The sequence below is a fragment of the Podarcis raffonei genome, chromosome 8 (genome assembly GCF_027172205.1).
Source record: "Podarcis raffonei isolate rPodRaf1 chromosome 8, rPodRaf1.pri, whole genome shotgun sequence".
Classification (NCBI taxonomy): domain Eukaryota; kingdom Metazoa; phylum Chordata; class Lepidosauria; order Squamata; family Lacertidae; genus Podarcis; species Podarcis raffonei.
In genome coordinates, this window is record NC_070609.1 from 437,501 (window position 1) to 465,172 (window position 27,672).

General features: G+C 55.3%; 2 protein-coding genes across 2 annotated transcripts; both read left to right on the top strand.

Annotated features, from left to right (window-relative positions):
• Positions 1-1,916: 1,916 nt before the first annotated feature.
• On the top strand, positions 1,917-4,774 carry C5AR1 (complement C5a receptor 1). The gene has a single exon (XM_053397608.1). It carries the CDS (start codon positions 3,234-3,236, stop codon positions 4,338-4,340), a length of 1,107 nt encoding a protein of 368 aa, XP_053253583.1. The 5' UTR covers positions 1,917-3,233; the 3' UTR covers positions 4,341-4,774.
• A 4,927-nt stretch (positions 4,775-9,701) lies between these two features.
• On the top strand, positions 9,702-27,343 carry DHX34 (DExH-box helicase 34). Its single transcript, XM_053398920.1, has 17 exons — positions 9,702-9,781; positions 11,132-11,768; positions 13,442-13,753; positions 15,029-15,286; positions 15,414-15,516; positions 17,037-17,254; positions 19,096-19,270; positions 19,790-19,989; positions 20,769-20,870; positions 21,846-22,064; positions 22,503-22,676; positions 22,814-22,934; positions 24,119-24,225; positions 24,425-24,694; positions 25,383-25,562; positions 25,765-25,918; positions 27,177-27,343. The coding sequence occupies exons 1-17, from the start codon at positions 9,702-9,704 to the stop codon at positions 27,308-27,310; spliced, it is 3,444 nt and encodes a 1,147-aa protein (XP_053254895.1). The 3' UTR covers positions 27,311-27,343.
• Positions 27,344-27,672: the final 329 nt, after the last annotated feature.

Sequence of the window (27,672 nt, forward strand, 5' to 3'; positions counted from 1 at the left end):
CCCCTTTTCCAAGCCAAACATCCCCAACTGCCTCAGCCTTTCCTCATAAGGCTTGGCTTGCAGACCCTTCGCCATCTATTGAAACTTTGATGGAAATCGCGTAACGGAAGAGATAAGCTTGTGAGAACAGCTCTTCGAAGACGCTCTTTTCGGAGAATCGCTGCCGCTTCCGGCGCCCCGTGGCGCCCGCGCTCCTCTTAGCGCCCCCCCCAGGTAATTCCACCGCCCCCCCGAGGGAACCGCTGTCTGCCCCCCCGCCCGGCCCGGCCCTGGAAGTCACTAAAGATCCGGAGCGAGGAGCGGCGCCGGGACAGCAGATGGAGGCGCAGCGCCCGGGCGTCGTCTGAAGGCTCGTCGGGGAGAGAAAGGGAGGCAGCGAGCGAAATTTAGCAAATTTCCTAAACCAGACCCCGACTTCCTCTTTCGGGCGGTATAAACGGGGAGGGAGCCGGTCAGCGGCCGCCCCAGAAGCAGGAGAGGGAGCGGCTGCCTGGTTCTTGATCCGCAGGGTGAGTGTGTGGGAGATCGCCCCCCCCAAACCCGGTCACCCCAAAGGGAAGCGGGCAGAGCTGCCTCGGGTCTGAGCGGTGCTGGCGAAGGGCTCCTGCGCGCAAGCAGAGGGCAGAGGTGGCAGTCTGCCGTGGGGGGGGGGGGAGCTGGGAGAGGCGTGTTTAGCGGAGGGGCTCCCGCTGCTGCACCCCATCTATCTTTGCACCTGGTGCTATTTCCCCCCCCCCCAAAAAGGACCTATTGGGAGTGATTTGGCTCCGGATAGTTCGCGACGCGCTCCCTTGTCAGGCCAGGAGCTGCTGCCCCCCGACCCTAGTGAACCCCCCAAAACAGGTTGTATCGCAATGCGGGGGGGGGAGCCGCTGCCCCTCCCTCCCTCCCCAGCTGGGTTAGGGTGCTTCTCACCCCCTTTAAGTCTGATGCCTTTGGGCTTTTCTTGGGAGGAATGGGGTCCTGCGGGGGGGATGATGAAGATGAAAGGAGCTGCCGGCTGCCACAATTGCAGGGTCCCAGGTTGCCGCCCCCCCAATCTAGTAGGCTGCCAAAGCCCCGAGAAGACCCTGCTCTCTTCTTCTCCTCTGCCCGCCTGCCTCCGGGTCACAGGATTCTGCTTCTGCTGCAAGAACAGATTGGGCAATGCACCCCCGGCAAAGGCGACTTCGCCCCGCTTCTCTGCCCCCTCCCCACCTGCTCTCCGGTAATGGGAGCGTCTTGCAGGATCTAGGGCGCAGGGGAACAGGGGGAGCCCAGGAGGGCCCGGCTGGGTTGGGGGCTGGCAGGGGAGAGAGGGAGGGAGGGGGCAAAAGGGGAAGAAGCCGGGAAGAGAGAGAGAAAGGGCGGAGGAAGGAAGCTCGGAGGAAGAGTGGAAGTTGTGACACTGAGGCTCAATGCCTCGAAGCGCAGCTTATTGGCACCTGCAAAGCTTCCCACCTGGCTTCTGCGGAAGGAGGCACAGAATGCAGCCACGCAAAATCAAGCCTGATACCCTCTAGCCAAAGGTGCAATACCACTAATATTGGAATATTTTTTAAATCAAAAAAATCCACACCCTGGGCCTCTAATTCTCAGCCTGGCCGGCCTCGCGGGGTTGTCGTGGGGATTAACGCGCTGCCCCCTGGAGCTCCTTGAGGAGAAAATGCGAGAGGGATTCGAGGGCAGACTTGCACCTCCGCAGCCTGCGCTTGGCATCGTTGGCACACGCGGGACCCCCGCCCTCTCCGCCCCCCCCCTGGTCTCCTGGTCTCCCAAACAAGCCGCGCCTCGTTCCAGGAACTTGGGTTGCCCCTTTTTCTGTGCAGCCGCGAGGCTTCTCCAGCCGGGGACGGTGCCTGTGAAATCCCAGGAGCCCTTAATGTCAGCCCCCCCCTCCCCACCCTGCTAGTGATTCCCGCTGCACTTGACGTTTCTGAGGAGGCGCCTCCGGACAGGAGCAAAATCGCTCTTCCTTCTTTCCTGCGCGCGAGGGTTTTCCTGAGCCGCCTCCGGTCAGCGGGTGGCTCTGGGACATTTTGGGCAAAGCGGGGCTGGAGGGCGAGGATGGGGGGCTCGGACTGGGAGGAAGGAGGTAGCACCGGGCGTTGCCTTGGCAGGGAAGAGAACAAGGTTTAATTTGCGGGCGGCGTGTCTGGTTTGCGGGCAAAAAGGCAACGCGGTGGGGTCTCTCTTGCTGTTCACACCCGGACAGACAGACAGACTGGAAGCAATTCTTGAGTTATAGGAGCCCAGCGGTCCCGGAAGAAACCAGCCTTAGATGCGGTGCCCCCTAAAGTAGCTTCAATCGGCTTCATATCAGAATTTGCCAGAGAATAAGACCGCGGAGTCCAAACGGGTTCGGGCTCCTCCAGGGTGTCGTTTTTGTCCATCCCTTCCCCGCTCCCAAAGGGTCATGTGGTCCGACCCTCTGCCCAGAGCTTGACTCGCAGAACCCCCAAAAGATGGTCATCTGGCCTCTGCTGCCTTATAGTCTCTTCAGTTTATGCTGTATTTTATCATTGCGTCCCGAAGCTTCACGAGTAAAATTTGCAAGATTTCCCCCCCTTCTGTTTGGGGGTAGAACGGCTCTCTTTGCTTTTATTGCAAAAAATAAATAAATGTAAGTTTCTTACCCAGCACCTAAAATAGCCCAGCGCTGTACAGAACAGGACCTTAACAATGACGCCACGATCTTCATCACAAAGAATAAACGTGTTGTGTAATTAACTCTGCAAGGACAACTAATACAAATTGATTTTTGTTTAAACTCCTTGGCGGCTGCAACCGGGAGCTGTTCCCAAACGTTGGAACTCCCTTCCTGGGAAAGCAACGCTGGTCTAGTAATCTGTGTTTGATTTTACTTGTGTGAACCGCCTTGAGTCCCGGCCTGGGGAAAACACACACACAAACAAACAAACAAAATTTAGGGCCACTTGCATAATCAGAGCTTTGGGCAAATGTTCTCTCGCTCTGTAGATGTTCGTGTGCGCAAAGGTAAGCTTTTGGGGACCAGGCTGGTGCATTGCGGGGGGGGGGCGGACCAGATGACACTGGGATCCCCCAATCTAGGATTCTGTGGTTCTTCAGCTGCGATTCCTGCATTGTAGGGGGTTGGCCTGGATGGCCGCTGGGGGTCCCTTTCAGTTCTACAGTTCCACGATTTCCCAGAGGCCGGACCTTGCCTAGGCTAGAGCCGACTCCCGCCTCTGGCCCTGACTCCTCTCTCCCTCCTGTCTGCCCCGCAGGACTCCATGGGCTCAGTGATGGACGACCTCGGCGACTTCTACTCGGAGTACAATAATTCCGACCCGGACCCCTCCGACTCGGGCCCCCTGGTGCTGGAGGAGCCCGGCCTGACCAGCCTCCTGTGGGTGGCGCTGACCATCTACGCGCTGGTCTTCGTGGTGGGCGTGCTGGGCAACGGCGCGGTGGTCTGGGTGGTGGGCTTCCAGATGCGGCGCACCGTCAACACCACCTGGTTCCTCAACCTGGCCGTGGCCGACCTGCTCTGCTGCCTGGCGCTGCCCTTCCTGGCCGCGCCGCTCGCCTCCGACCAGCACTGGGCGCTGGGCGACTTCGCCTGCAAGCTCTTCCCGTCGCTCATCATCCTCAACCTGTTCGCCAGCGTCAACCTGCTGGTCCTCATCAGCATCGACCGCTGCTGCCTGGTGCTGAGGCCCGTCTGGTGCCAGAACCACCGCTCGGTGCGCCTGGCCTGGGGCTCTTGCGCCCTGGCCTGGCTGCTGGCGCTGGCGCTCACGGCGCCCACCTTCTTCTCCCGCAGCATCTACACGCATTACAAGAAGAGCCTGTGCATCACCAACTACGCCGCCTTCCCCGGGGGTCCCCGCCTGGGCGAGGTCTCCGTGAATACCACGCGCTTCGCGCTGGCCTTCGCGCTCCCGCTGGTGGTCATCTGCGCCTGCTACGGGCTGCTCCTGCGCCGGGTGCGCAGCTCCCGCTTCGGGCAGCGCTCGCAGAAGACCCTCAAGGTGGTCCTGGTGGTGGTGGTGGGCTTCTTCGTCTGCTGGGCGCCCTACCACGTGGCCGGCCTCATCCAGGCCTCCCAGCCCCACTACACTGAGCTCAGCCGCTCACTGAACACGGCGGACCCCCTGATCGTGGGCTTGGCCTACGTCAACAGCTGCATCAACCCGGTCATCTACGTCCTCGCCGGCCACGACTTCCAGAGCAAGATGCGCCGCTCCGTCAAGGCGCTCCTGCGCAACGTCTTCAGCGAGGAGTCCGCGCTCGGACACTCCTTGGCCGACGGCCACGCGGGGACGCAAGACACGTGCGCCGCCGCCACGGAGGACCGCAGCTACCCCAGCGACCGCAGCGCCAGCACCGTCGTGTGAGGAGGGGCCACCACAAAGGAGGCCCTGCTGGGGCGCTCTGTCTGCGCAACGCCCCTCCTCTTACTTGCTTAGCTCTGGGAGGGGGCCAGCCCCACCGCAGCAGTCTCTGCAGGCTCCTCGACCCCTGAGACCATTTGCACCGCCCCCCTCACTGGGGAACTCCCTGCCCATAGACATCCCCCAGGCGGCCTTTCCTGTGCTCCTTTCAGCGCCTGCGAAAAACATTCTGCTCAGACAAGCCGACCCAGAAGCGTAGAGAGTCGAGGGGGATTTTAACCTGTTGGAGTATTTAAACTTTTGTATGTTTTAAAGTACTGTTGTACATTTTTCTCAGTTTTCTTATCTTTTTGTAAGCTGCTTTGAGGCTTTTTTTTTTAAAAAAACGATTAAGCCGTGCATGCACATTATGAAATAAAATAACTGCAACAGATTTACCAAGCCATCCTCCTCCTTTTTTTGCGCGCTCTCTTTCCACAGTTCAAACCTTGCTCAACTATGTGTGAAGAGACAGACAAAATTACAAAAAGAGGGAACCTAAGGAGCCATAATAAGTGATACGCGAAAACCTTTCAAGACAAGAGTGTGTGTGTTCAGACTGGGTGACTCCAAGGGGTGGGAGGCGCAACCCCTTTGATGCCTCCCCAGTTTGCCTAGTGATGCCCAGAGGAAATTTTATTTTGTGGGAATGTTGTGGATAGTAGGAGAGGATATATTGATTTAATAGTATGCTTCCTCACTCAGGCTATTGAGTCAGTAGCAGAGTATATTCCCCTGTATATTGCAGGGAGCTAGTTGGTAGATTTGCTTTAATCTCTTTATTTAAGCAATCCAATCTGGCTTGTGCAGATTGGGTTTGTTCCTGGTAAGTCCCCTTTGTTCCCTCTTAAAAAGAACAATGGCACAACAGTCTTCTTTAAAAGTAATGATAAGAGGTTTACTCACATTCAGTTCGCAGTTGGTTCCCTGAAGGAAGACTTTAGCTTGCAGTTACAGAAGAGAGTTCATCCCATATGGGGATGGAGCCCACGTGCTGCTGGCTGAGAGCCAGCAGACAGCTAAATACAGACAGCTAAATACAGACAGCTACCTGCCCTGTTATGGGGTCTGCCAGGGTCACATGCAGGGGGAGGATGCTGCAGACCAGGTGGGACAGGAAGTCCTTCTGGCTGGAGTAACACCCCCCGCGTGTTCACTCTGGGCAAACAGGAAGGGTTGTACTTGACTGTTTATGTTACATCCCACAGTTTTCTCTACTGTGTGTCCCTCCCCCCGTCCCATCTTTTGCCCCCCCCATGCCTGTGTGTGCATCCCTTTCCCACTGACTATCCCTGCAGATATATAATTGGGAGAAATTCACCTCAAGACAGACAATGAGCTTTGTTCACGAGGTTCAGGTGAGAGCTCTTCTTGTTTATTTCTGTTCATGAGCTCAAGGTGGCCCACATGCTTCCAGCCTCTCCTTGCAAGGAGAAGACATGGACTGGCCCCCAGGTCAGCCAGTGGGAGCTTCATGGCCGAGTTGGTGGGTTTGAACCCTCGTCTCTCCCAGATCCCAGTCCGACCCTCTAACCACTGCACCACCGCTGCCTCTCTTTGAGCCTCTTACCCCGGAGTTGGCCAGGCATTCCTGCCTCACTCTTCTTCTCCAGTCCAAGCCAGGATGCCTGGGGTCATGTCAGGTAGCAGGAGGGTCAGAGTGGGGCCGCTAAGGAAAAAACCTATGCCAACGCTAAGGCTGAGGCTCAAAGAAGAACCAGAGAACTAAAGAACAGCTGGTGGATAAAAGAAGCTCAAGAGATCCAGCACTTGGCTGACACTCTTTAAAGCCACAAAGCATAGCTGTAGCAAGGTGATCTTGCGCCCTTGGCAGAACCACCCAGATTGCGCCCCCGGCCACGCACAAATTGGCTCTTCTTTCCACCTCTCTTCAACCCCCCCATTCAATTCCTCACACACTTCACCTTGTAATGAATTCTTTCACAGAAAATCTAATATTTATTATTTCTTAATAAAAGGTTTCAGCAAAGAAAATGACAATCTTATGTGAGTTGACTTGTTTTTTTTGTAATTCACTTGTAAAACAATACACAGATAGGCCTAAATGAAACATACAAACAAAATCAAAGCAACTACAGTGGTACCTCGGGTTCAGGTCTGTTCTTAACCTGAAACGGTTCTTAACCTGAGGCATGTTTTCATTAATGGGGCCTCCTGCTGCCGCTGCGCTGCTGGCATGAGATTTCCGGTCTTATCCTGGGGCAAAGTTCTTAACCTGGAGCAACCACTTCCTGGTTAGCGGAGTTTGTAACCCGAAGCATCTGTAACCCGAAGCATCTGTAACTCGAGGTACCTCTGTACTCTATTCCGAATTTATAAATAGAAAGTGTAATGCTGGTGGTCAACAAAAGAGGTTTAAAGACAGTCTCAAGGGAAATCTTAAAAAATGCAGTATAAACACCAACATTTGGGAAACACTGGCCTGCGAGCGCTCCAGTTGGAGAACAGCCTTGACCAAAGGTGTCCTGGGCTTTGAAGACACTCGAACTCAGGACACAAGGGAGAAACGTGCTAAGAGGAAGGAAAGCTTGGCAAATCCACACCGGGATCAACTCCCGCCCAGAAACCAATGTCTCCATTGTGGAAGGACGTGTGGATCCAGAACTGGCCTCCACTGTCACTTACGGACTCATTGTTAAGGACGTGTTTATGGAAGACAATCTGTCTCTCTTTTGAGGATATTTCCCTGCAGTTGGCCGGGCATTCCTGCCTCACTCTTCTTCCCCAGTCCAAGCCAGGATGCCTGGGGTCATGTTGGGTAGCAAGAGGGTCAGAGTGGGGCAGGCAAGATGTCTCTAGGGGCCTCGTGGGGCCCACGCCCCCTGAGATGGACCAAGGTTCCCGTGACAAAGGCAGGTTCCTGACGCCCCTCGCTCTGCAGAAGAACAGGAAAAGAGCCTGCGACCCTCTAGTCCACCCCCTGGTCTCCGAGTGGCTGACCAGAGGCCCCTCAAGGGAAAGCTGCAAGTGGGATCTGACCCCTCCTGTGGCTTCAACAGCAACTGGGGCTCAGAAGCACTGTGTCCTTTGATCAGAGGTGGACATAGTAATAATAATAATAATAATAATAATAATAATAATAATAATAATAATAAAATAAAAATAAATTTGTAACCCTCCCATCTGGCTGGGCTTCTCCAGCCACTCTGGGAACTGCCAGAAGGCCCTCGGAGCTGGACCTCAGTGTCTGAACGATGGGGGTGGAGACGCTCCTTCGGGTCTATTGGGCCTTTGAGGCCGTTTAGGGCTTTCAAGGTCAGCACCAACACTTTGAATTGTGCTCAGAAACGTCCTGGGAGCCAATGTAGGTCTTTCAGGACCGGTGTTATATGGTCTCGGCGGCCGCTCCCAGTCACCAGTCTAGCTGCTGCATTCTGGATTAATTGCAGTTTCTGGGTCACCTTCAAAGGTAGCCCCACGTAGAGCGCATAGCAGTAGTCCAAGTGGGAGATAACCAGAGCATGAGCCACTCTGATAAAACAGTCTGCAGGCAGGGAGGGTCTCATCCTGAGTACCAGATGGAGCTTGGAGACGGCTGCCCTGGATAGGGGAGTGCAACTGGTGTGGTCGCTCTGGGTGCCACTCTGGGTGTGTGGTGTCGTATCTGGTGTGGAGAAGTTCAGTCGAGAGTCACGTCACCACAGAACATTTCCTCTTTTTCAGAGGCCTGTTTTGATGAGGCAGGAGAATCTATTTTCTTCTTTTGCTGTTCTGACAGGAAATGGAGGCTTCACTCTATCCATGCACATGAAGTCACCCAAACTGCCTTCCCCAGGGGGAAAAGCCCTGATCTCCCCCACCAGCCCCCCTGGTCCAGATGCCATCATCATCATCACCACCACCATTTTACTTGTATGCTGCACAGTTTAAACAACGCTCAAGGCGGCTGACAACATGACAAGACTTACATAGTTACAAACATAGCAAAGTACAGTGGTACCTCTGGTTGCAAACAGGATCCGTTCCGGAGGCCCATCCACAATATGTGTATAGTGTGTAGTGTACAATATGAAAAGAGCACAACCCACAGCGGCGCGTCTGCACATATGCGGGTTGCGATTTGCTGCTTCTGCGCATGCCCGTGACGTCATTTTGTGCGTCTGCGCATTTGTGAGCGGTGAAACCCGGAAGTAACCCTTTCTGGTACTTCCGAGTCGCCGTGGGATGTATCCTGAAAGAACGTAACATGAAACACATCAAAGAACAATTTCCACATAAAAATAAAGATACAAAAATTAATATCAAGAAAAGCAACCCCCCCCCTACAAAACTTCCTCCCAAATACCCCAGTCCTTGCTGGGCAGCAGCAGCAGCAGTTCTTAGGAAGCCTGTCAGCCCCCCCCCCCCAGGTGGAGAGGGTCCAGCCGTCCTCTTCACATGCAAAAAAGGGGCTGCAGGTGCACACCTGAGAAAGGTGAGGGACCTGGGCAACAGGCTCTGGCGTCCCCTTGGTCAAAAAGAGCCAGGGGTCACCCTTTCCGTGGGAATGTTGTGGATACTTTGTTGTTGTTTAGTCGTTTAGTCGTGTCCGACTCTTCGTGACCCCCTGGACCAGAGCACGCCAGGCCCTCCTGTCTTCCACTGCCTCCCTCATGCTGGTACCTTCGAGAACACTGTCCCACCATCTCATCCTCTGGCGTCCCCTTCTCCTTGTGCCCTCCATATTTCCCAACATCAGGGTCTTTTCCAGGGAGTCTTCTCTTCTCCTGAGGTGGCCAAAGTCTTGGAGCCTCAGCTTCAGGATCTGTCCTTCCAGTGAGCACTCAGGGCTGATTTCCTTCAGAATGGATACGTTTGATCTTCTTGCAGTCCATGGGACTCTCAAGAGTCTCCTCCAGCACCAGAATTCAAAAGCATCCATTCTTTGGCGATCAGCCTTCTTGATGGTCCAGCTCTCACTTCCATACATCACTACTGGGGAAACCATGGCTTGAACTATACGGACCTTTGTTGGCAAGGGGATGTCTCTGCTTTTTAAGACGCTGTCCAGGTCTGTCATTGCCACCTGGGGCCGGTCTTTGAGGACACTCCTGCAGCAGGGCGGCCCGCGGAGTCCCCCAGAGGGAAATGCAGGCCATTCTCCCCAGCTGGCCTTTTGGGCACCCGAAATCAGGCTTGCCCGCCCCGTCTCTTCTCCGCCCCCCCCCCAGGTTTGAGCCTCAGGCGCGGTCAAAGGGGGCTCCGCGAAGTCTCCCAAGGAGCCCGGCAGTTGCCCGTGCGCGCATCCCTCTAAGGCTTCTAGATCTATAGGCTACGGGAAGCGGGCAGGACGCGCGCCAGGAGCGTCGGCGACCCGTGTCGCGCATGCTCGCCCGCCACGAGCGACTGCGCATGCTCCGCCGCCAGCCTGCCCTCCTCGACTCGCCGAGGCAAGGGAGACGCGTGTCAAGAGAACGTGGGAATGCGGGGCGGCGGGCAGGACCTGGGGGGGGGGGAGAAGCGTCCGGGGAAGGGTCTCTAGCCGTGGGGTGGCGGGGGGGGGAGCGGGAGGCCTCGGGGGTTTTCCCGGCTGCGTGTCGGTCGGTTCTCACGAGCCCGCCGCTTCCAGGCAGCCCCGTTTAGGGAAGCTTTTAATCTCTGGTGAATTATTGTATTTTAATATGTTGCTGGAAGCCGCCCAGAGTGGCTGGGGAAACCCATAAATAATAATATATAAAAAAATATGAAACTAAGGTTGTTGGTCTCTAAGGTGCTACTGGGCATTTTTAAAATTATTTTAAATATATTTCGACTGCATCAGACCAACACGGCTACCTACCTGAGTAGGTCTACCTCTCTTTCAAATCAGAACCAGCGAAGGCGGTGAAGGTCCTGTGTGAGTGTCTGGAGGCGGATGGCGGATGGATGGTGGCTAATGGATTGAGGTTGAATCCTGACAAGACAGAAATACAAGGGAACAGGGGGCGGGCGGGTGTGGGGGACTCCCTGGTCCTGAATGGGGTAACTGTGCCCCTGAAGGACCAGGTGCGCAGCCAGGGAGTCATTTTGGACTCACCACTGTCCATGGAGGTGCAGGTCAATTCTGTGTCCAGGGCAGCTGTCTCCCAGCTCCATCTGGAACGCAGGCTGAGACCCTCCCTGCCCGCAGACTGCCTCGCCAGAGTGGTGCATGCTCTGGTTATCTCCCGCTTGGACTACTGCCATGCGCTCTACGTGGGGCTACCTTTGAAGGTGGCCCGGAAACTGCAATTAATCCAGAATGCGGCAGCTAGACTGGGGACTGGGGGCGGCCGCCGAGACCACATAACACCGGTCTTGAAAGACCTACATTGGCTCCCAGTACGTTTCCGAGCACAATTCAAAGTGTTGGTGCTGACCTTGAAAGCCCTAAATGGCCTCAAAGGCCCAGTATCCCTGAAGGAGCGTCTCCACCCCCATCATTCAGCCCAGACACTGAGGTCCAGCTCCGAGGGCCTTCTGGTGGTTCCCTCCCTGCAAGAAGTGAGGTTACAGGGAACCAGGTAGAGGGCCTTCTCAGTGGTGACGCCTGCCCTGTGGAAGGCCCTCCCACCAGATGTCAAGGAAATAAACAACTATCTGACGTTTAGAAGACATCTGAAGGCAGCCCTGTTTAGGGAAGTTTTTAATGTTTGATGTTTTATTGTGCTTTTAATTCTGTTGGGAGCCTCCCAGAGTGGCTGTGGAAACCCAGCCAGATGGGCGGGTATAAATAAATTATTATTAATATTATTAATAATAATAATAATAATAATTTTTTATCATTATTATTCTAGGTTCATCCTCCCGGGCGCCTGCAAGAAGAGATCCAAGATGTCGTCGGAGCCCCCCGAGGGGCGCTGGGGCTGCCCGGCCCTCCGCTCCCGCTTGGAGGAGCTATACCTGCCCCGCACGAGTGCTGATGAGCGCACCCAGTTCTGGACCTTCTTTGAGCGGCTGCGGCGGCGCTTCCCCGGTGCGAAGGAGCCTCGGGAAGGAGCCCCCCCGGCTGAGCCCGGGGCGACGGCGACGGGGTCCCCCCGGCCCTACGACCCCCGGCTGCGCGCCAACCTGCGGGCTCCGCGTCGGGAGGTGTCTGGGGTGGCCCCCGAGTGCCTGCGGGAGTTCCGCGCGGCCCTGGCGCACTTCTGGGACTTTGGCCAGAAGCAGAGCTTCTCCCGGCTGGCGCGGCTGCAGCGGGAGCGTGCCACACTGCCCATTGCGCGCTACCGGGAGCGGCTGCTGGCGGCGGTGGCGAGCGGGCAGGTGGTGGTGGTGGCCGGGGACACGGGCTGCGGCAAGTCCACCCAGGTGCCCCAGTACCTGCTGGGCGCCGGCTACAGCCATGTGGCCTGCACCCAGCCCCGCCGCCTGGCCTGCGTGGCGCTGGCCCAGAGGGTGGCCTACGAGAGCCTCCAGCAGTACGGAGATCAGGTGAGCCAGGGGCTCCTGAGCCCAGGGGGTATCTTTCATATTTGAAATGGATGGATCTTGTTTGTGATGGTCCGGCTGGCTCATTTGGGATCTGTTTTCTTGTTTAGGGTTTTTCCCTTTTTGATCCTCCCTTCCTAGCCTCCTGTCACCCCTGGGGGCCATGAGGGGAGCTATCGGTGCTCCGTTTTCCAAAATTCTTAGTAGCTCTATCCTTTTGTTTTGGAATAGATTTCTTGCTCCAAAAATAAAATTCACCAGGTTATGATCTAGAAATGTGACTCCACCCGCATCAGCTTCTCATAACGGGCTTTATTGAAGCAAAAAGGCTAATTGGACAGCGTCTGGAGGACTTAGAGCATCACAACAATCTGGCCATACTAAAGAAATTCTGTCCTTGGTATGCCTCCCCCCGCCCTTCTCAGTTGATTCCCTGGCACCATATCTGTATAAATTACCGTATTTTTTGCACCATAACACTCACTTTTTTCCTCCTAAAAAGTAAGGGAAAATGTCTGTGCGTGTTATGGAGGGAATGCCTACGGGTGGCATGCCTACGGATTTTCCTCCTCTAAAAACTACGTGCGTGTTATGGTTGGGTGCGTGTTATAGAGCGAAAAATACGGTAACTATCCCAAAATACAGATGTGCCTTTGCACTGGCCAGACGGGATGTGATGCCCTCTGCCGTACTTGAGGGCAGATCCCAAAATATTCCAACTGAGAAACGACTCTGCCCCTGTGGAGATGGCAGTCTGGAAACAGTGGCTCATGCTCTCCTGTCCTGCCCCCTTTATAAGGTCTGAGGAATGAGATCATCCCCCACTCTTACTTACCATCCCAGGCCGCCCATCTGAGGCCACATTGGTCTTTCTTTTATCAGATCAAAATGATCAGACAACAGCAAAGGTTGGTAGGTTTATCAAGGGTGCAATGAGATTAAGGGCCACTAAATGAACGATAACCTTGGTCATTTGACTGCCCTTTTTACCCATTGCTGTCTTTTTATTTGTATATATTCTATTTGTATATATTGCTTGTTTTATGTTGCTGTGGCTGTTGGCTAATGAGAATAAAGTTTATCTTCTCTTATCCTGAGCACAGGCAGAGTGCCCTCTCCTCTACTGCATCGCGTCCAGGGGGTTTCAGGTGGGCTCTTGGAAGGGCTGGAGGTTAACAGGAAGATTTTAAGGAACTATAAGAAATGACTCTCAAAAGCAGCAGAGATATGAGATGATCAGGGCCCCCCCCCGAACATGAAGCATGGGAAGTCCCAATAAAAAATTTATAATTCGGCAGAATATTTGGATTATTTGATATGCATATGTATAATTTGGAATATTTAATGTGATTGGATTGGATTGTTAAAATGGAAAAGTTAATAAAAATGATTTATAAAAAAAAGGAAGAGGACTGGAGCTGGGGAGCATGAGGACCCAGGAGCATGTGCAGAGTGCCTGCTGTCAGAGGCACCAATGCTTCCAGATTGGTGAGGACAGGGGGCTGGGTGAGGTGGGCATTGGCCTGATCCAGCCCTGCTCACGGACTGACGAGGTTGTTGAAACCCGCTTTGCCTGTGGAGCTGGTGAGTCCCTGGGGGTCTTGTGTGCCCCTAGACAAGCCCCTCCCTCCCTCCCTCTGGCCTTCCTGGGTGCTGACCCCCTCCCCCCCCCGCAGGTTGGCTACCAGATCCGCTTTGAGAGCACTCGCTCGCCAGCCACGCGGATCGTCTTCCTGACGGAGGGGCTCCTCCTGCGCCAGGCCCAGCGCGACCCCTCCCTGCCCGGCTACCGGGTGCTGATTGCGGACGAGGTCCACGAGCGCCACCTGCACAGCGACTTCCTCCTGGGCGTCCTGCGCAGGATCCTGCCCGCCCGCCCGGACCTCAAGCTGGTGCTCATGTCGGCCACCATCAACATCCGCCTCTTCGCGGACTACTTTGGGGGGGCCCCTGTGGTGCAGGTCCCCGGCCGGCTCTTCCCCATCACGGTGAGGGGGAGCCCGGATGGGAGTGGGGGGTGGGGAGGTTGCGGCTGCTTCTGGGGGGGGGCGGATCTGTGGCTCATTTGCCTCAGTATCCCTGAAGGAGCGTCTCCACCCCGGGCCTTCTCGGTGGTGGCGCCCTCCCATCAAATGTCAAGGAAATAAGCAACTATCTGACTTTTAGAAGACATCTGAAGGCAGCCCTGTTTAGGGAAGTTTTTAAAGTTTGATGTATTTATCATGTTTTTAATATTCTATTGGGAGCCACCCAGAGTGGCTGGGGAAACCCAGTCAGATGGGCGGGGTATAAATATTATTATTATAACAGTCATACCTTGGGTTACAGATGCTTCAGGTTGTGCGATTTTGGGTTGCACAGCGCGCCGAACCTGGAAGTACCGGAACAGGTTACTTCGGGTTTTGGCGCTCGCATATTTGCAGAAGCATTAAATTGCGCTTTGCGCATGCGCAGAAGTGCCGAATCGCGACCTGCGCGTGCGCAGACATGGTGCTGCGGGTTGCGAACGTGCCTCCTGCATGGATCACGTTCACAACCTGAGCGTCCACTGTATTATGATGATGATGATGATGATGATGATGATGATGTCTGGGGACCAGGGGCTCTGAACAGGCCCTGCCCCCCCACTGGACGTAAACCTCTTTTGGGGGCTTCCCTTGCAGGAGACTCTTTAATTCGGGGAGTGATGGGACAGCAAAGGAAGGCAGGAAAAGGCCGTGCAAGGAGAATGTATGGGCCTATTTTCACTCCGGTTTCTTATAAGGCCCATGCATTGCCAGGGGGTTGGGCTAGATGACCTTTGGTTCCCTTCCAATTGCACAATTCTCAGTTATTCATGTGTGTGTGTGTGGGGGGGAGGTTTTGCTCTCTCCTCGAACCCTCGCCCTTTGACTCCTCCTTCCACAACTTCCTAATTTGTGCCCTATCTCCGGAAACCGCCCCTGTGTTTCCCCAGCTTCACTTTTGTAACATTGAGGGCTAGAAACTTGCGGTGTGTTGCAGTGGCTGTGTCGTGGTTAAGAGCGCCGGAGGCCTGGGCTCAGATCCACCCATTTGGGCATGCTGCCTCTCTGGGCGTGACCAACCTGGCCGGGTTGTTATTGTGGTGGGGATTCCACGGGGAGGGGAGCCTGCCCCCCCCTTGAGCTCCTTGGAGACGGGCTGCGAAGGGAAGGAACGGCTTACTGGGGAAGGGCCAGGCAGGCCCACCCCGGGCCGGCAGCATCTCACGGCTTGCCTCCTCTCTCCTCCCCCTTGCACAGGTCCTGTACGAGCCCCTCCGCCCCGAGGAGGGCGCTAGCGGGCGCAAGGAGAGGCTGGACCCCCGCCCCTTCCTGCGGGTGCTGCAGGCCATCGACCACAAGTACCCCCCCGAGGAGAGGGGCGACCTTCTTGTCTTCCTCAGTGGGGTGGCCGAGATCGGGGCTGTCGTGGAGGCGGCGCAGACCTACGCCACGCACACCCAGCGCTGGGTGGTTCTCCCTCTCCACAGCACCCTGTCCGTGGCTGAGCAGGACAAGGTGGGTGGGGCCGGGGCTTCTTTTTGGGGGGTCTGCCCCTCCCAGCCTCCCGGAAAGAGCCTCCCTTGGGGCATGTGGGTCGTTCCCCGTGGGCCCTGGAGGTGCAAAATGCCCTCTTGCCTTGCAGGTATTCGACTTGCCCCCCCCAGGAGTCCGGAAGTGCATCGTTTCCACCAACATCGCCGAGACCTCGGTGACCATCGACGGCGTCCGGTTCGTCGTGGACTCGGGTAAGGGGCGGCCGCTCCTGCCCCCGGGCTCTGGGGGGCAGCCGGTTTGAATGAATGAATGAATCTTTATTTGCATCATCAACAAAGCAACAATACAGTATACAAAGAATGGAAACAAAAAGTCAATTATATAAAGTACATTTTGGGGTTTTGAGTCCATAGTCAAGGAGTGGATCTTACTCTGATTGCCCCAGCTAAAAACCTTGCCACCTTTGCTGTCACCTGCTCATCTTGATCTGCCAAGAGAAAGGACCCTGGGGCAGTGGCTGGCGACCCAGAATGGACAATAAAAGAGGGGTGATAATCTCATTCCTCAAGAGTGCAAGACAGACGGGCATGTGCCACTGATTTGGGACTGCCATCTCCACAGGGACATACTGTATATACTCGAGTATAAGCCGATTTTTTCAGCCCATTTTTTATGCTGAAAAAGCCCCCCTCGGCTTATACTCGAGTGAGGCAGGCGGCGGTGGCGGAGGGACAAGTGGCCAGAAAGGAGCCCTTTTGGGCTGCTTGTTCTTCCTCCGCTGCTGCTGCCGCCACCACCAGGTTTGTGGTGTGGTGAACTGGATTATACTCGAGTCAATAAGTTTTCCCAGTTTTTTGTGCTAAAATTAGGTGCCTCAGCTTATATTCGGGTCGGCTTATACCCAAGTATATGCGGTAAGCGTTTTTCGTGTGGAATCTGTTGGAATCGTCCAGCCGAGGGCCAGACATTCAATCTTCCGAGAGTAAAAGCATGTTTATATTTTAGGCTTGCTTGATTATGCAGACAGGGTGCCAGAGAGTCGAAATGGGAAGGTGCAACCCCCCTCTCTCTTCCAAGCCACTTTCCAGCCCTTAAGGTGGAGAGATTGTGGGCCCAACCAGGTGAACCACCTGAACTTCGACTCAGGTGCAGGAGGATTGCCTGGGGCCAGGGACTCCAGGAACAGCTTTATTAGGCCAGCCAGAATGTTACCGGGTGCCATGCAGCAAGATCTTCCTCTTCGGAGGAACTCGAACGTTTGCCCACCAGGATTCTGTGGCATTTTGGTTTCCCTAGTAACAGTATCTCCCTGGTATTTCTGAACGTGGGAACCCAAGCGTAGCCTGCAGGATCAGGCCAGAGGGGACCCATCCAGCTCAGCCTCCTTTCCCCCCAGGGGCTAACCAGGTGCCTATTATGGGAAGCCGGCAAGCAGGATTCAAACACAGCTCTGCTGCAATTCCCAGCCACTGGCATTCAGAAGCATCGCTGCCTCTGACTTCTGGAGACAGAGGAGATCTGGCCTGGCTAGGAGCCCTCAGTAGCCTCCCAGAATCAAAATCTGTGCACCCCTTGATTGTAGCAAAGCTGTTTGCAAAAAAGATAAAAATCAGGGGAAATTCACATTATTTTAGAGCATGCAGAAAGTACTGGAACGGGTTAAAATTCGCATCAGCTTCCTATTAGCTTATTAAGGAGGATGGCAGGTCAACTACCCCCCCCCCGGTTAATGCAACAAGGGCCCCCCCTCTTCCTGGTCTCTCTCTGGCAGGGAAGGTGAAGGAGCTGAGCTACGACCCCAAGGCCAAGCTGCAGCGCCTGCAGGAGTTTTGGATCAGCCGCGCCAGCGCCGAGCAGCGCAAGGGCCGGGCGGGCCGCACGGGGCCGGGCGTCTGCTTCCGCCTCTACGCCGAGTCCGACTACGACGCCTTCGCCCCCTACCCCGTGCCAGAAATCCAGCGGGTGGCGCTCGATGCCCTCGTTCTGCAGGTGGGCAGAGGCAGGGGGCACCAACCCCTTCGCTCCGGGGGGCTGGGACCCACTTTCCGTTAAAATATTTTTTTAAATTAAGTTTCACGTTACAGATTTAAATTAACAACATCAGTTAGGATTCTACTCCCCTCCGCCCTTCGTTCTTACCATTCTCCATCTAAAGCAGGGGTGTCAAACACAAATTCATCGGGGGCCACATCAGCAGTTTGGTCACCCTCAAAGGGCCGGTTGTATCTATAGGACTCAATATGCGCTCAATATAAAAAAAAGTGGAGGTTTCCTGAATGCATGTAAAGTGGAGGTTTCCTGTGTAGAACAGCCGGCGCTGCTAGAGGGCAGACGTTCTCTGGCTTGTAGGCTGCTGCGCATGCGCTGAAGAGGCGGCTTTCTTGTGTCAAAAAAAAAGGGGGGAGAATAAAAGGTGAAGGCTGGCAGCCGCTGGTGGCTACACGGGCCACATGACGAGGTCTGGCGGGCCGGATTCGGCCCGCGGGCCTTGTGTTTGACACCCGTGATCTAAAGAATCCATTTTTACCTTGATTTTTAGTGCATTACAAGCGTTACTCAAATCCTGCCAAAGTTTCTAGTGCTGGGACTCAGTTCTAAATGGGCAGCTGCCTGTCAGGGACTCCTCAGCTGGGATTCCTGCATTCCGAGGGGGTGGACTAGAGGACCTTCAGGGGTCCCTCCTGCCTCTACAATTCTGCAACTCAAAAGAGGGACTTCTTTCCTGGAGGGTTTTTGAGCAAACGTCGGGGGCCCATCAATTCTTTAGCTGAGATTCCTGCAGTATTTTGGGGTTGGACTAGAAGACCTTCAGGGGTCCCTGCCATCTCTACAATTCTGTGATTTCAGGGGTGGCATTTGTGGGTTTTTGGGGGTGAAATGGCTGTTCTGACCAGGGCCGGATTGAGGTGTGATGCGGCCCCCAGCTCCTGAAGGTAATGGGGCCCTTTAAAAGTCCAGCTGTCCTTTGTCCACAACAAATTGTTGCTGTTTTGTGTTGAACATATGCTATGTGGTAATTTATGAACCGAATAGGTATCTGAAGCCATTTGCACATGTTTCCATGCAACCAATCCATGCAGAATGTCGGCATCCTATATATAGAAAGGAGCAAACCAAGGATATTTGAGGGAGCAGGCTAGCAGGCGAGGCCCAGGACTCACATCCTAGGAGCCGACAGATCACAAAACACTGTTCAATGTAGGTTTTATTTGATTTGTTTTTTATATGATAATCTTTATTGTCATTGTCCCATACAGAACAACGAAATTGAAAAAATGTACATCAGACATTCAAAAACCAACAAGCCTGCTATCCCAGCCTGGTTAGCCCCCTAAAAACTCTGATACCCCATAATTAAATACAATATACTCCCATAGAGACTACCTTACACTGCGTTTAAAACCAAAATCTCATTTGGATTTTAAAACCAAAATTGCATATTATCTGATATTTTGGAAAAGTACATCCAGTTTTTTCCACTTAAATTTTTTTGGGGGGCCCCAAGAGAGTGGGGCCCTAAGCTAGAGCTTGTTCAGCTGATGCCTGAATCCGGCCGTGGTTCTGACACATAGTGAGTGGGAAGGCAGACGACGTTCCCCATAGCTGGTAGAGCGTGAGACTTCATCTTAGGGCCGTGGGTTTGAGTCTCCCATCAGGTGGCAGATTGCGGCGGGTTGGGCTGGATGACCCTCGGGCTCCCCCCCCCAGCTCAACAATTCTGTGATTCCTTGTCCGAAAGGAGGGGCTGCGTCCTGCCACTGGGGGGGGAGGGATTTGGCATTGGGGGACAATGGAGGAAGCCTCCCTCCTGGGCTCTGTTGCCCCCCCAGATGAAGAGCATGGGGCTGGGCGACCCCCGCGCCTTCCCCTTCCTGGAGGCCCCCCCGCCAGCCAGCCTGGAGACGGCCATCCGCTACCTGAAGCAGCAGGGGGCCCTGGACCCAGAGGAGAACCTCACCCCCATCGGGAGCCTCCTGGCCCAGCTGCCGGTTGACGTGGTGATTGGTGAGTCCGGGAAGGGGGGGCCGCGTGGACTGGGGGGGCGTCTGTGCCAGTCACCCACGGGAGCCTCTGCCGGATGCCCAGCTCTTTTGATTTGGCTTTGGGTTTATGTCTTGGGTTGTGAGCATGTGCAGAGTGCCACGGGGAGACTGCCCGAGGGGGGGTGGGCTGAGAGCATCTCTCCCCCTCCCCATGCCAGGAATCTTATTCTGGGTGAGAGCCGGTGGTGTGGTTAGAGGGTTAGGCCAAAATCAGGGGAGACCAGAGTTCGATTCTTCCCACTCAGCCATGAACTTCCTATTTTATTTTATTTTATTTTATTTATTATACAACATTTAAAATACACTTAAACAATAGAATATATAGAAAACATACATTACCTTAATACACACCTAACGTAGACACACCTTACACATTTGACTTCCCACTCTTCGCAATGTGTGTTGGAGGAGGCGCTGCCTGGGGGGGCGAAGGGGCTCTTGCTCTCTGGCTGAGGCTGCCCCCCTCCCCGTTTGTCCGCAGGGAAGATGCTGGTTCTGGGAACCCTCTTTGGCCTGGCGGCCCCCACCCTCTCGGTCGCGGCTGCGCTCAGCGTCCCCTCCCCCTTCCTGCGCAGCAGCAGCGGGCGGAGTGACCCGGACTGTGCCACGGCCCGCCGGCCCCTGGAGAGCCCCCTGGGAGACCCCCTGACGCTGCTCAACGTCTTTGACGCCTGGGTGCAGGTGGGTGAGGAACGCTCTGTCTCCGCCTGATCTGGGAAGACCTTTTCTTCTGGTGAAGCCTCCAGCTCCAGGGGCAGTCTATCTGGAGTCCTGGGTTTTGGGGGGGCATTTGGCCAAGGGGAGAAGAGGATTCTGGACTGGATGGGCCCCTTGGGCCTGAGGAAGAAAGGGTCTCTTCCTGGCTTGGGGTTTTTTTGTTTTGTATAATTTTTACTAAATTTTCTGTTTTGCATTTCAGAATATTCATTTAAACAACCTTAAAATATCAATGACTTCCCTTCTTCACTTTTCACGGTTCATTCGGCATATCCTAAATCCCTGCATATTTTACATAAACTAAAACCATTCAGTATTCCGTTATTTCATCCATCAAAACTTATTTACGCTGTTGAATTTATCTTAATGACGCCCACGTTTGCAAACATACATAATTCCCCCCCATATATTCAACAAACATTTTCCAGTCTTCTTTAAGCTTATGTTCTTCTTGCTCTCTTATTCTATATGTCAAATCTGAAAGTTCTGCATATTCTGTCCACTTAAGTTACCAATCCTCTTTAGTCGGGACCTCGCTCGTTTTCCATTTTTTTGGCTAACGAAACATGGACCGCAGTAGCGGCATACATAAATAAACTTTTTTGACACCTGGGAATTTCAGTCTGAATTCTCCCCAATGAAAAGGACCTGGACTCCCTGAGTTTCTCCCTTCTGACCTCTGTCCCTGTGTTCGTCTGTCTCGGTCCGTCCTGACGGAGTCGAATCTCCTTGTTGTCTGGCAGGAGAAATCGGAGAATCGGAACGGATCCCGCCGTTGGTGCCGCCGCCGGGGCCTGGAGGAGCACCGGCTCTACGAAGCGGCCAACTTGCGGCGCCAGTTCCAGGTGGGTGTGGATCTGGGGGGAGGGCGGGCAGGGGGTTGGTCTAGATGGCCCCTGGGGTGCCCCTTCCGAGTGCACAATTCCTCTGTGTCCAGGGCAGCTGTCTGCCAGCTTCATTTTGTGCGCAGGATGAGACCCTCCCTGCCCACAGACGGTCTCGCCAGAGTGGTGCGTGCTCTGCACCAGGAGTCGGCAAAGTTTTTGTGGCTTGGGCCGGTTCACGGTCCCACAGACGATGGCGTGTGTGCATGCATGTGCAAACGCTATTTCCGGTGCAGAGGAGGCGTGCGCCGGCCAATGTCACGGAAGGCAGTCCCCCCTCTGCTCTGCGACTGAGCGGGCGGCAGGGGTCCATGACACTAAACGGCCTCGGTCCAGTAGACCTGAAGGAGCGTCTCCACCCCCATTGTTATACCCGGACACTGAGGTCCAGCTCTGAGGGCCTTCTGGTAGTTCCCTCCCTGCGAGACGTGAGGTTACAGGGAAGCAGGCAGAGGGCCTTCTTGGTGGTGGCGCCTGCCCTGGGGAACGCCCTCCCATCAGATGTCAAGGAAATAAATCTGACTTTTAGAAGCCCCTAAATAATAAACAATGCGGGGGGCGTTGTGGGTTAAACCACAGAGCCTAGGACTTGCCGATCAGAAGGTCGGCGGTTCGAATCCCCGTGACGGGGTGAGCACCAGTTGGTTGGTCCCTGCTCCTGCCCACCTAGCAGTTCAAAAGCACGTCAGAGTGCAAGTAGATAAATAGGTACCGCTCCGGCAGGAAGGTGAACGACGTTTCCGTGCGCTGCTCTGGTTCGCCAGAAGTGGCTTAGTCATGCTGGCCACATGACCTGGAAGCTGTACGCCGGCTCCCTTGGCCAGTAAAGTGAGATGAGCGTCGCAACCCCAGAGTCGGCCATGACTGGACCTAATGATCAGGGGTCCCTTTACCTTTACCTAAATAGTAATAGCAATAATTGTTATTCTCTGCCAGGAGCTGCTGCGGGACCACCGGCTTCTGGAGCCCCCCGCCCGGCCCAGCGACACCCACGCCCGCCAGAGCCGCCACCGCAAGCGCCGAGAGCTGCAGCGGATCAAGAGGGAGCACGACCGGGGGGAGGGGCGGCGGAGGAAGGTGCTGCGTCTGGAGGAGGAGGGGGGCAGCTCTTCCTCGGGAGGGGAAGGGGACCCCCAGCGCGGCGTCGACATCCAGGTGAGGGGGTCCGGAGGGGTCCCTTCCCCCAGGGGCCTGGCCACGGGCTTTTCCTCTGTTCCCACGGAGCCTCCCAGGGTAGGGCTCCCAAAGCCAGGAAGGCTTGGACTCTGATTAACGGAATACACACCAGGCTTGACCACCAAGACTGTTTCAACACCCACTTCCCTCTTTAAAAAAAAGCATGACCTGCTTTTTGCCCCTAGGCAATTTTGCTCCAGGGACCACGCACTCGCTCCATAAGACGCACAGACATTCCCCCTTTTTAGGAAGAAAAAAGTGCGTCTAATGGAGCAAAAAATACAGTATAATTCCTCATAGCAATCCCATCTGATCACTACATCCCAGTCCAGAGGCAGTCTACCTCGGTCCCTAGGTCCGTGGGGATCTCATCCTGCACCTCGGCCCCCCTGATCCTCCTTCTTCCCCCCCCCACAGGACGTCAAGTTCCAGCTGCGCCACGACGTGGCCGAGCTGCGTGCGGCCTCTTCTGTGGGGCAGGCCTTGTCGCCTGGCCGGCTGGCCCTCCTGCAGCTGGTCTTGGGGCGCGGCCTCTACCCGCAGCTGGCCGTGCCCGACCCCTTCAACCAGACCCGCAAGGACTCTGACCAGGCGAGTGCCAGGGCCCCCGGTGGGTGGGGGGAGCTGGGAGGGGGTGCTGGACCAGGAGGAGCCCCCCACCCTCTGTCTGCCTGTGGGCGCCTTGCCCCCCGCCCCCACGCTGAGCCCCCCTCCTTTTTGCTCCCCAGATCTTCCACACCAGGGAGAAGGTGGGGGTCGTTCTCCACCCCACCAGCGTCTTTTCTGCCTCCCCAGAGCTGCTGCTGCAGCCGGCACAGGAAAGGGGTCCGGAACGTGGGGGGCAGAGAGGTAAGAGAGGTGCCCCCTGCCGCCCCCCTCCAGGCATCAGGGGCTCTCAGAATCTTGGGCTCCTGCATCCTGGGCCAGGGGAGACACTTGGGGGGCAGAGTGGGGCGGGGCAGTATCCTGCACTGGGTGGGAATGAGCAAACTCAGCCGTGGGGAAAAGTTGGAGCCAGGGCTGCGAGTGCGAGTTTGGTTGAAGCGGGAATTGAAGTGGGTGGCCGATTCCTGGAGGTTTTTAAGGGGGGGATGTTCCTTCCAGCTCTGCAGTGTTTAAGCAGAGGCTGGGGGCCCACCTGCCATGGATGCAAAGCAGGGGGTTGAGCTTGATGCCCCCTTGGGGTCCCTTCCAGCCCCACGGTGATATTGTTCTGAGCGCCTGCTCTCTCGGCCCCAAGGGGACCCATCTAGCTCAGCCTCCAGTCTGGGGGAATGTTGTGGATAGTAGGAGACGATATATTGATTAAATATTATCCTTCTTCACTCACGCTGGTGAGTCAGTAGCAGAGGACATCCCCTAGTATATAGCAGGAAACTAGGTGGTAGATTCGTTTGAATCCCTTGAGTTACGCCAGGCAAAGGCAAACTCGGCCCTCCAGCTGTTTTGGGACTACAGCTCCCATCATCCCTAGCTAACAGGACCAGTGGTCAGGGATGATGGGAGGTGTACTCCCAAAACATCTGGAGGGCCGAGTTTGGGGGTGCCTGGAGTTAAGCATTTCAGTCTGGCTTTGTCCAGACTGGGTTTTGTTCCTGGTAAATTTCCTTTTTATCCCTCCTAACAAGAATAAACACACAACAATCTTCTTTAATAGTAATGATAAGAAGTTTACTCACATTCAGTTCACAGTTGGTTCCCTGGAGGAAGACTTTAGCTTGTAGTTACAGAAGAGAGTTCATCCCATATGGGGATTGAGTCATGTGCCGCTGGCTGAGAGCCAGCAGACAGCTAAATACATCAAGATGGAATAAAAGGAAGAAGAAGGAAAGATGGCTGCGTGACGGCCCTTTTGTGGGGTCTTACAGCCCATCTAGTCCAGCACCCTGTTCTCACCCTGTGGTCAAATACCCACAAGAACCTAGGAAGTGAGATAGACTGCTTCTGGACATGGAAGTTCCATACAAACGTGAAAGGAGCTTTCTGGGGCTGAGTGTGGGGCAGCCTGTGAAACTCTCCTTCCCTCTTTCCAGATGCCAAGGAGGGCCTGAGCAGCCACCACCAGATCCTGGCCTTCGTCTCGCTACTGGAGACAAACAAGCCCTACCTGGTCAACTGCCTCCGTCTGCCAGCTCTTCAGGTGATCGTCCCCCCCGAGTGAGGGGACCCAGGCGTCCTAGCCCTTTCCCCTCCCCTCAAAGACCTGGGAGGCTTTTTGGCAGAGTTCTGGTGGTTGTCTGCTGGGGATGTGTCAGCTGTGACTCCTGCCTGACAGGGGGTGGGACTGGATGACCCCATGGTGTCCCCTGCAATCCTGTCTCTCTCCCCCTGCCTCGCAGGCGCTGCTGCTCCTGGCCCGCTCCCTGGACACCAACGGCGACTGCACCCGCCTCGTGGCCGACTCCTGGCTGGAGCTGCGGGTTCCCTCCCCGGGAGCGGCCCTCCGCCTGCTGCGTGCGGCCCTCCGCCTCCGGGCTTCCTGGGAGAAGGTCCTGGACCGGCAGCTGGAGAGCCGAGGGGCCCGGGGGGAGGAGGCCGAGGAGGGGCGGCCCAGCGCCCGGCAGGTGCGCCAACTCACCCAGGAGCTGCTGGACTTCCTGAAGGCCGAGGTGCGTTGGCCGGCCCTGCGGGGCGGGCAGAAGCGGGTGGGGGGCTGGCTGGGCCGGGGTCTGTGGCTCCTGGCTTCCATGCAGGAGGCCCCAAGTGGCTGGACACCGCAGGAGGGGAGGTCGGATCCTGCTTCCAGGCATCTCCCTGGAGACACCAGGTGCAGCAGCTGGGCTCTTCTTACTGAGCCTCCAGATCCAGAAGTGGAGGGCCTTCTCGGTGGTGGCGCCCGCCCTGTGGAACGCCCTCCCACCAGATGTCAAGGAGATAAATCTGACTTTTAGAAGACATCTGAAGGTAGCCCTGTTTAGGGAAGTTTTTAATGTGTGATGCTTTATTGTATTTTTAATATTTTGTAGCCAGATGGGTGGGGTATAAATAATGAAATCATAATAACGATGATGATGATGATCTCACCCATTCTCTGATTCCCTGGCCAGCGAGAAGTTCCAGGGGCCGGGTGATGGAACATGGATTTGGTCTCCTGTGGAGGAGACAGCACTGGAAATTTAACCCTGCCATCGTTTGATGCTCAATTGTATTTTTAATATTTTGTTGGGAGTCGCCCAGAGTGGCTGGGGAAACCCAGCTGGATGGGTGGGAAATAACTAATCAACTAACTAACTAACTAACTAACTAACTAACTAACTAACTAACAATAATAATGATTCCTCTGCTGCCCCCCCCCAGGTGCCCTACAGCCTGCGGCGCCTGATGCCCCTGGAGCAGCAGAACCTCTACGTGGGTCCTCAGGCGACTTCTGTGGGAGGGGAGGTGCCCCCCGGCCTCTTCCAGGGGGTGGAGGTGACCCCCGACGAGGAGAAGGGCGGCTGCAGAGTGGGCAGCTTCTTGACGTTCAACTGCCTGGCGGTGAGTTCAGGGGAGTGGGGAGGGGGCACCCAGAGGCCACGTAGCTCAACCCTCTGTGGCGCAGAAATGCCCTTTGTCCTCTGGGGGCGGAGGGGGGGACAGGCGAGGGGGCAGGCTGGAGCCTGGTTGTGGGGCACGGAGCCTGCCTCTCCCTTGCCTGGGGGTGGGTGCCAATCCCTTGGGGTCCCTCCGTCTCCCGCAGGGCACAGAGGGCGACCTGTACAGCGACTGCCTGCGCAGCTTCTGGACCTGCCCTCGCTGCGGCCTCTACATGCCCTTCACCCCCATGGAGCGCCTGGCTCACGAGGAGACCTGCCAGGCCCCAGGCCAAGAGGGGGAGCAGCCCAGCCAGGAAGGTGAGCCCCGCGGGGGGAGCAGGGGGCGGGCGCTGGGGCATTTCCCCAAAGGCTTTGCAGTTTGGGGGCTTGCAGGGGGGCCGGAAGGGACTTTGTTCAATAATAATAATAATAATAATTTTTATTTATACCTCGCCCTTCCCAGTTCATAAACCAGGCTCAGGGCGGCTAACAACAAATTTAAAACACTTACTGTATTTTTTGCTCTATAAGACTCACTTTTTACCTCCTAAAAAGTAAGGGGAAATGTGTGTGTGTCTTATGGAGCGAATGCAGGCTGCGCAGCTATCCCAGAAGCCAGAACAGCAAGAGGGATCGCTGCTTTCACTGCGCAGCGATCCCTCTTGCTGTTCTGGCTTCTGGGATTCAGAGCATTTTTTTTCTTGTTTTCCTCCTCCAAAAACTAGGTGCATCTTGTGGTCTGGTGCGTCTCATAGGGAGAAAAAATATGGTGATTATAAAAGCAGCATAAAATACAGTATAAAAACATGAATAACAATAAAATTCAAAATTCAAAAATCAGTTTAGGGGAAATAATCATTAGATAATCGCCAGGGCTAGCTGGCTGCATTGGTCCTGCGTGGGCCAGCGAGGAGGCCAGGGGAGAATTAGCTGTGGGGTCTCAGAGCGGGTGAGGGAAGGAAAGGGAAATAAAAGATCAGGTTCTCTGCGAGGGAAGAGCCCCGGTTCTTTGTCCCGCGAGACTTTTCACAGCGCGGTTTGCAGAGAGGGTGAAAGGAAACATTCAAAATCAAGAATAAACTGAAAACAGCGCACACTTGACACGCCTGCGGAGCCTCGTCTAAGCAAGGAGGTTTGGGGCAGTGCCGCGAAATGCCTTTCCTGATTTCAAGTGGCAGGGAGTTCCGCGGTGCAGACGCTGCCACGCTCAATGATGGCGCTTTTACAAATGCAGAGCAGGGATCGTGAGACACCAGTCGCTGGGCCAATTCCGCAGATCGAAGCGGTGGAGGGGGGCTAAATATCTGGGGGGAGGCAACCTCGCAGATAAACTGGTCCCAGGTTGTGAAGGGCTTTATATACCAACGGCGACACCTTGAACCTGGGCCGGGTGGCAAAGGGGCAACCAGCACAGATCCCTGAAGTGCTGGCAAGGCCTCATGTCCGTCAGCAATCGCGCTGCAGCATTCTGTACCAGCTGCGGCCTCCAGACCAGGAGCAAGGGGAGCCCCACGCTGCACATTTTTGGGGCACTGTGTTTTGTGTGAGTTTTTACAAGGTTCTTGCTCCTCCCCAGAAGAGGAAACGGAGACCCCATCGGGCACCTCTGCCCTGCAGCGCCCGTACCACTGCCCCGCCTGCCAGCAGAGCCTCCTCCTCACGCCCACCGAGATCCTGCGCCACCGGAAGCAGCACCAGGCGCCCCCCTGAGAACAGCCCCACTGGCGGGGGCCTCTCGAGGTCAGGGGGTCGCCTTCTTCCTCCCCCTGGTGCTTTCCCTCAGCCTCACAGACTGACCCCCTGCCCCTCTCCTTCCTACTTGAGCTGCCCTGAGCCTGGACTTTGGGGGGGGGCTCTTTACACCTGGAAGAGTGTAAATAAAAAGGTGTGGCTTTGATTAAAGAGCTGGGCTCTGCCTTGTGGCTTCTAGGGGGGCCACCCTGAGCAAAGGGCCCCTCGATTTCCCCAAATCCAAGAGTCCGTCTGGGTTCAGGAGCAATTCTGAAGAACAATACTCTTCACCAGTGGAGAGACACTTGGTCTTTCTTATTATTTTTTTCAAAAATTTTTAT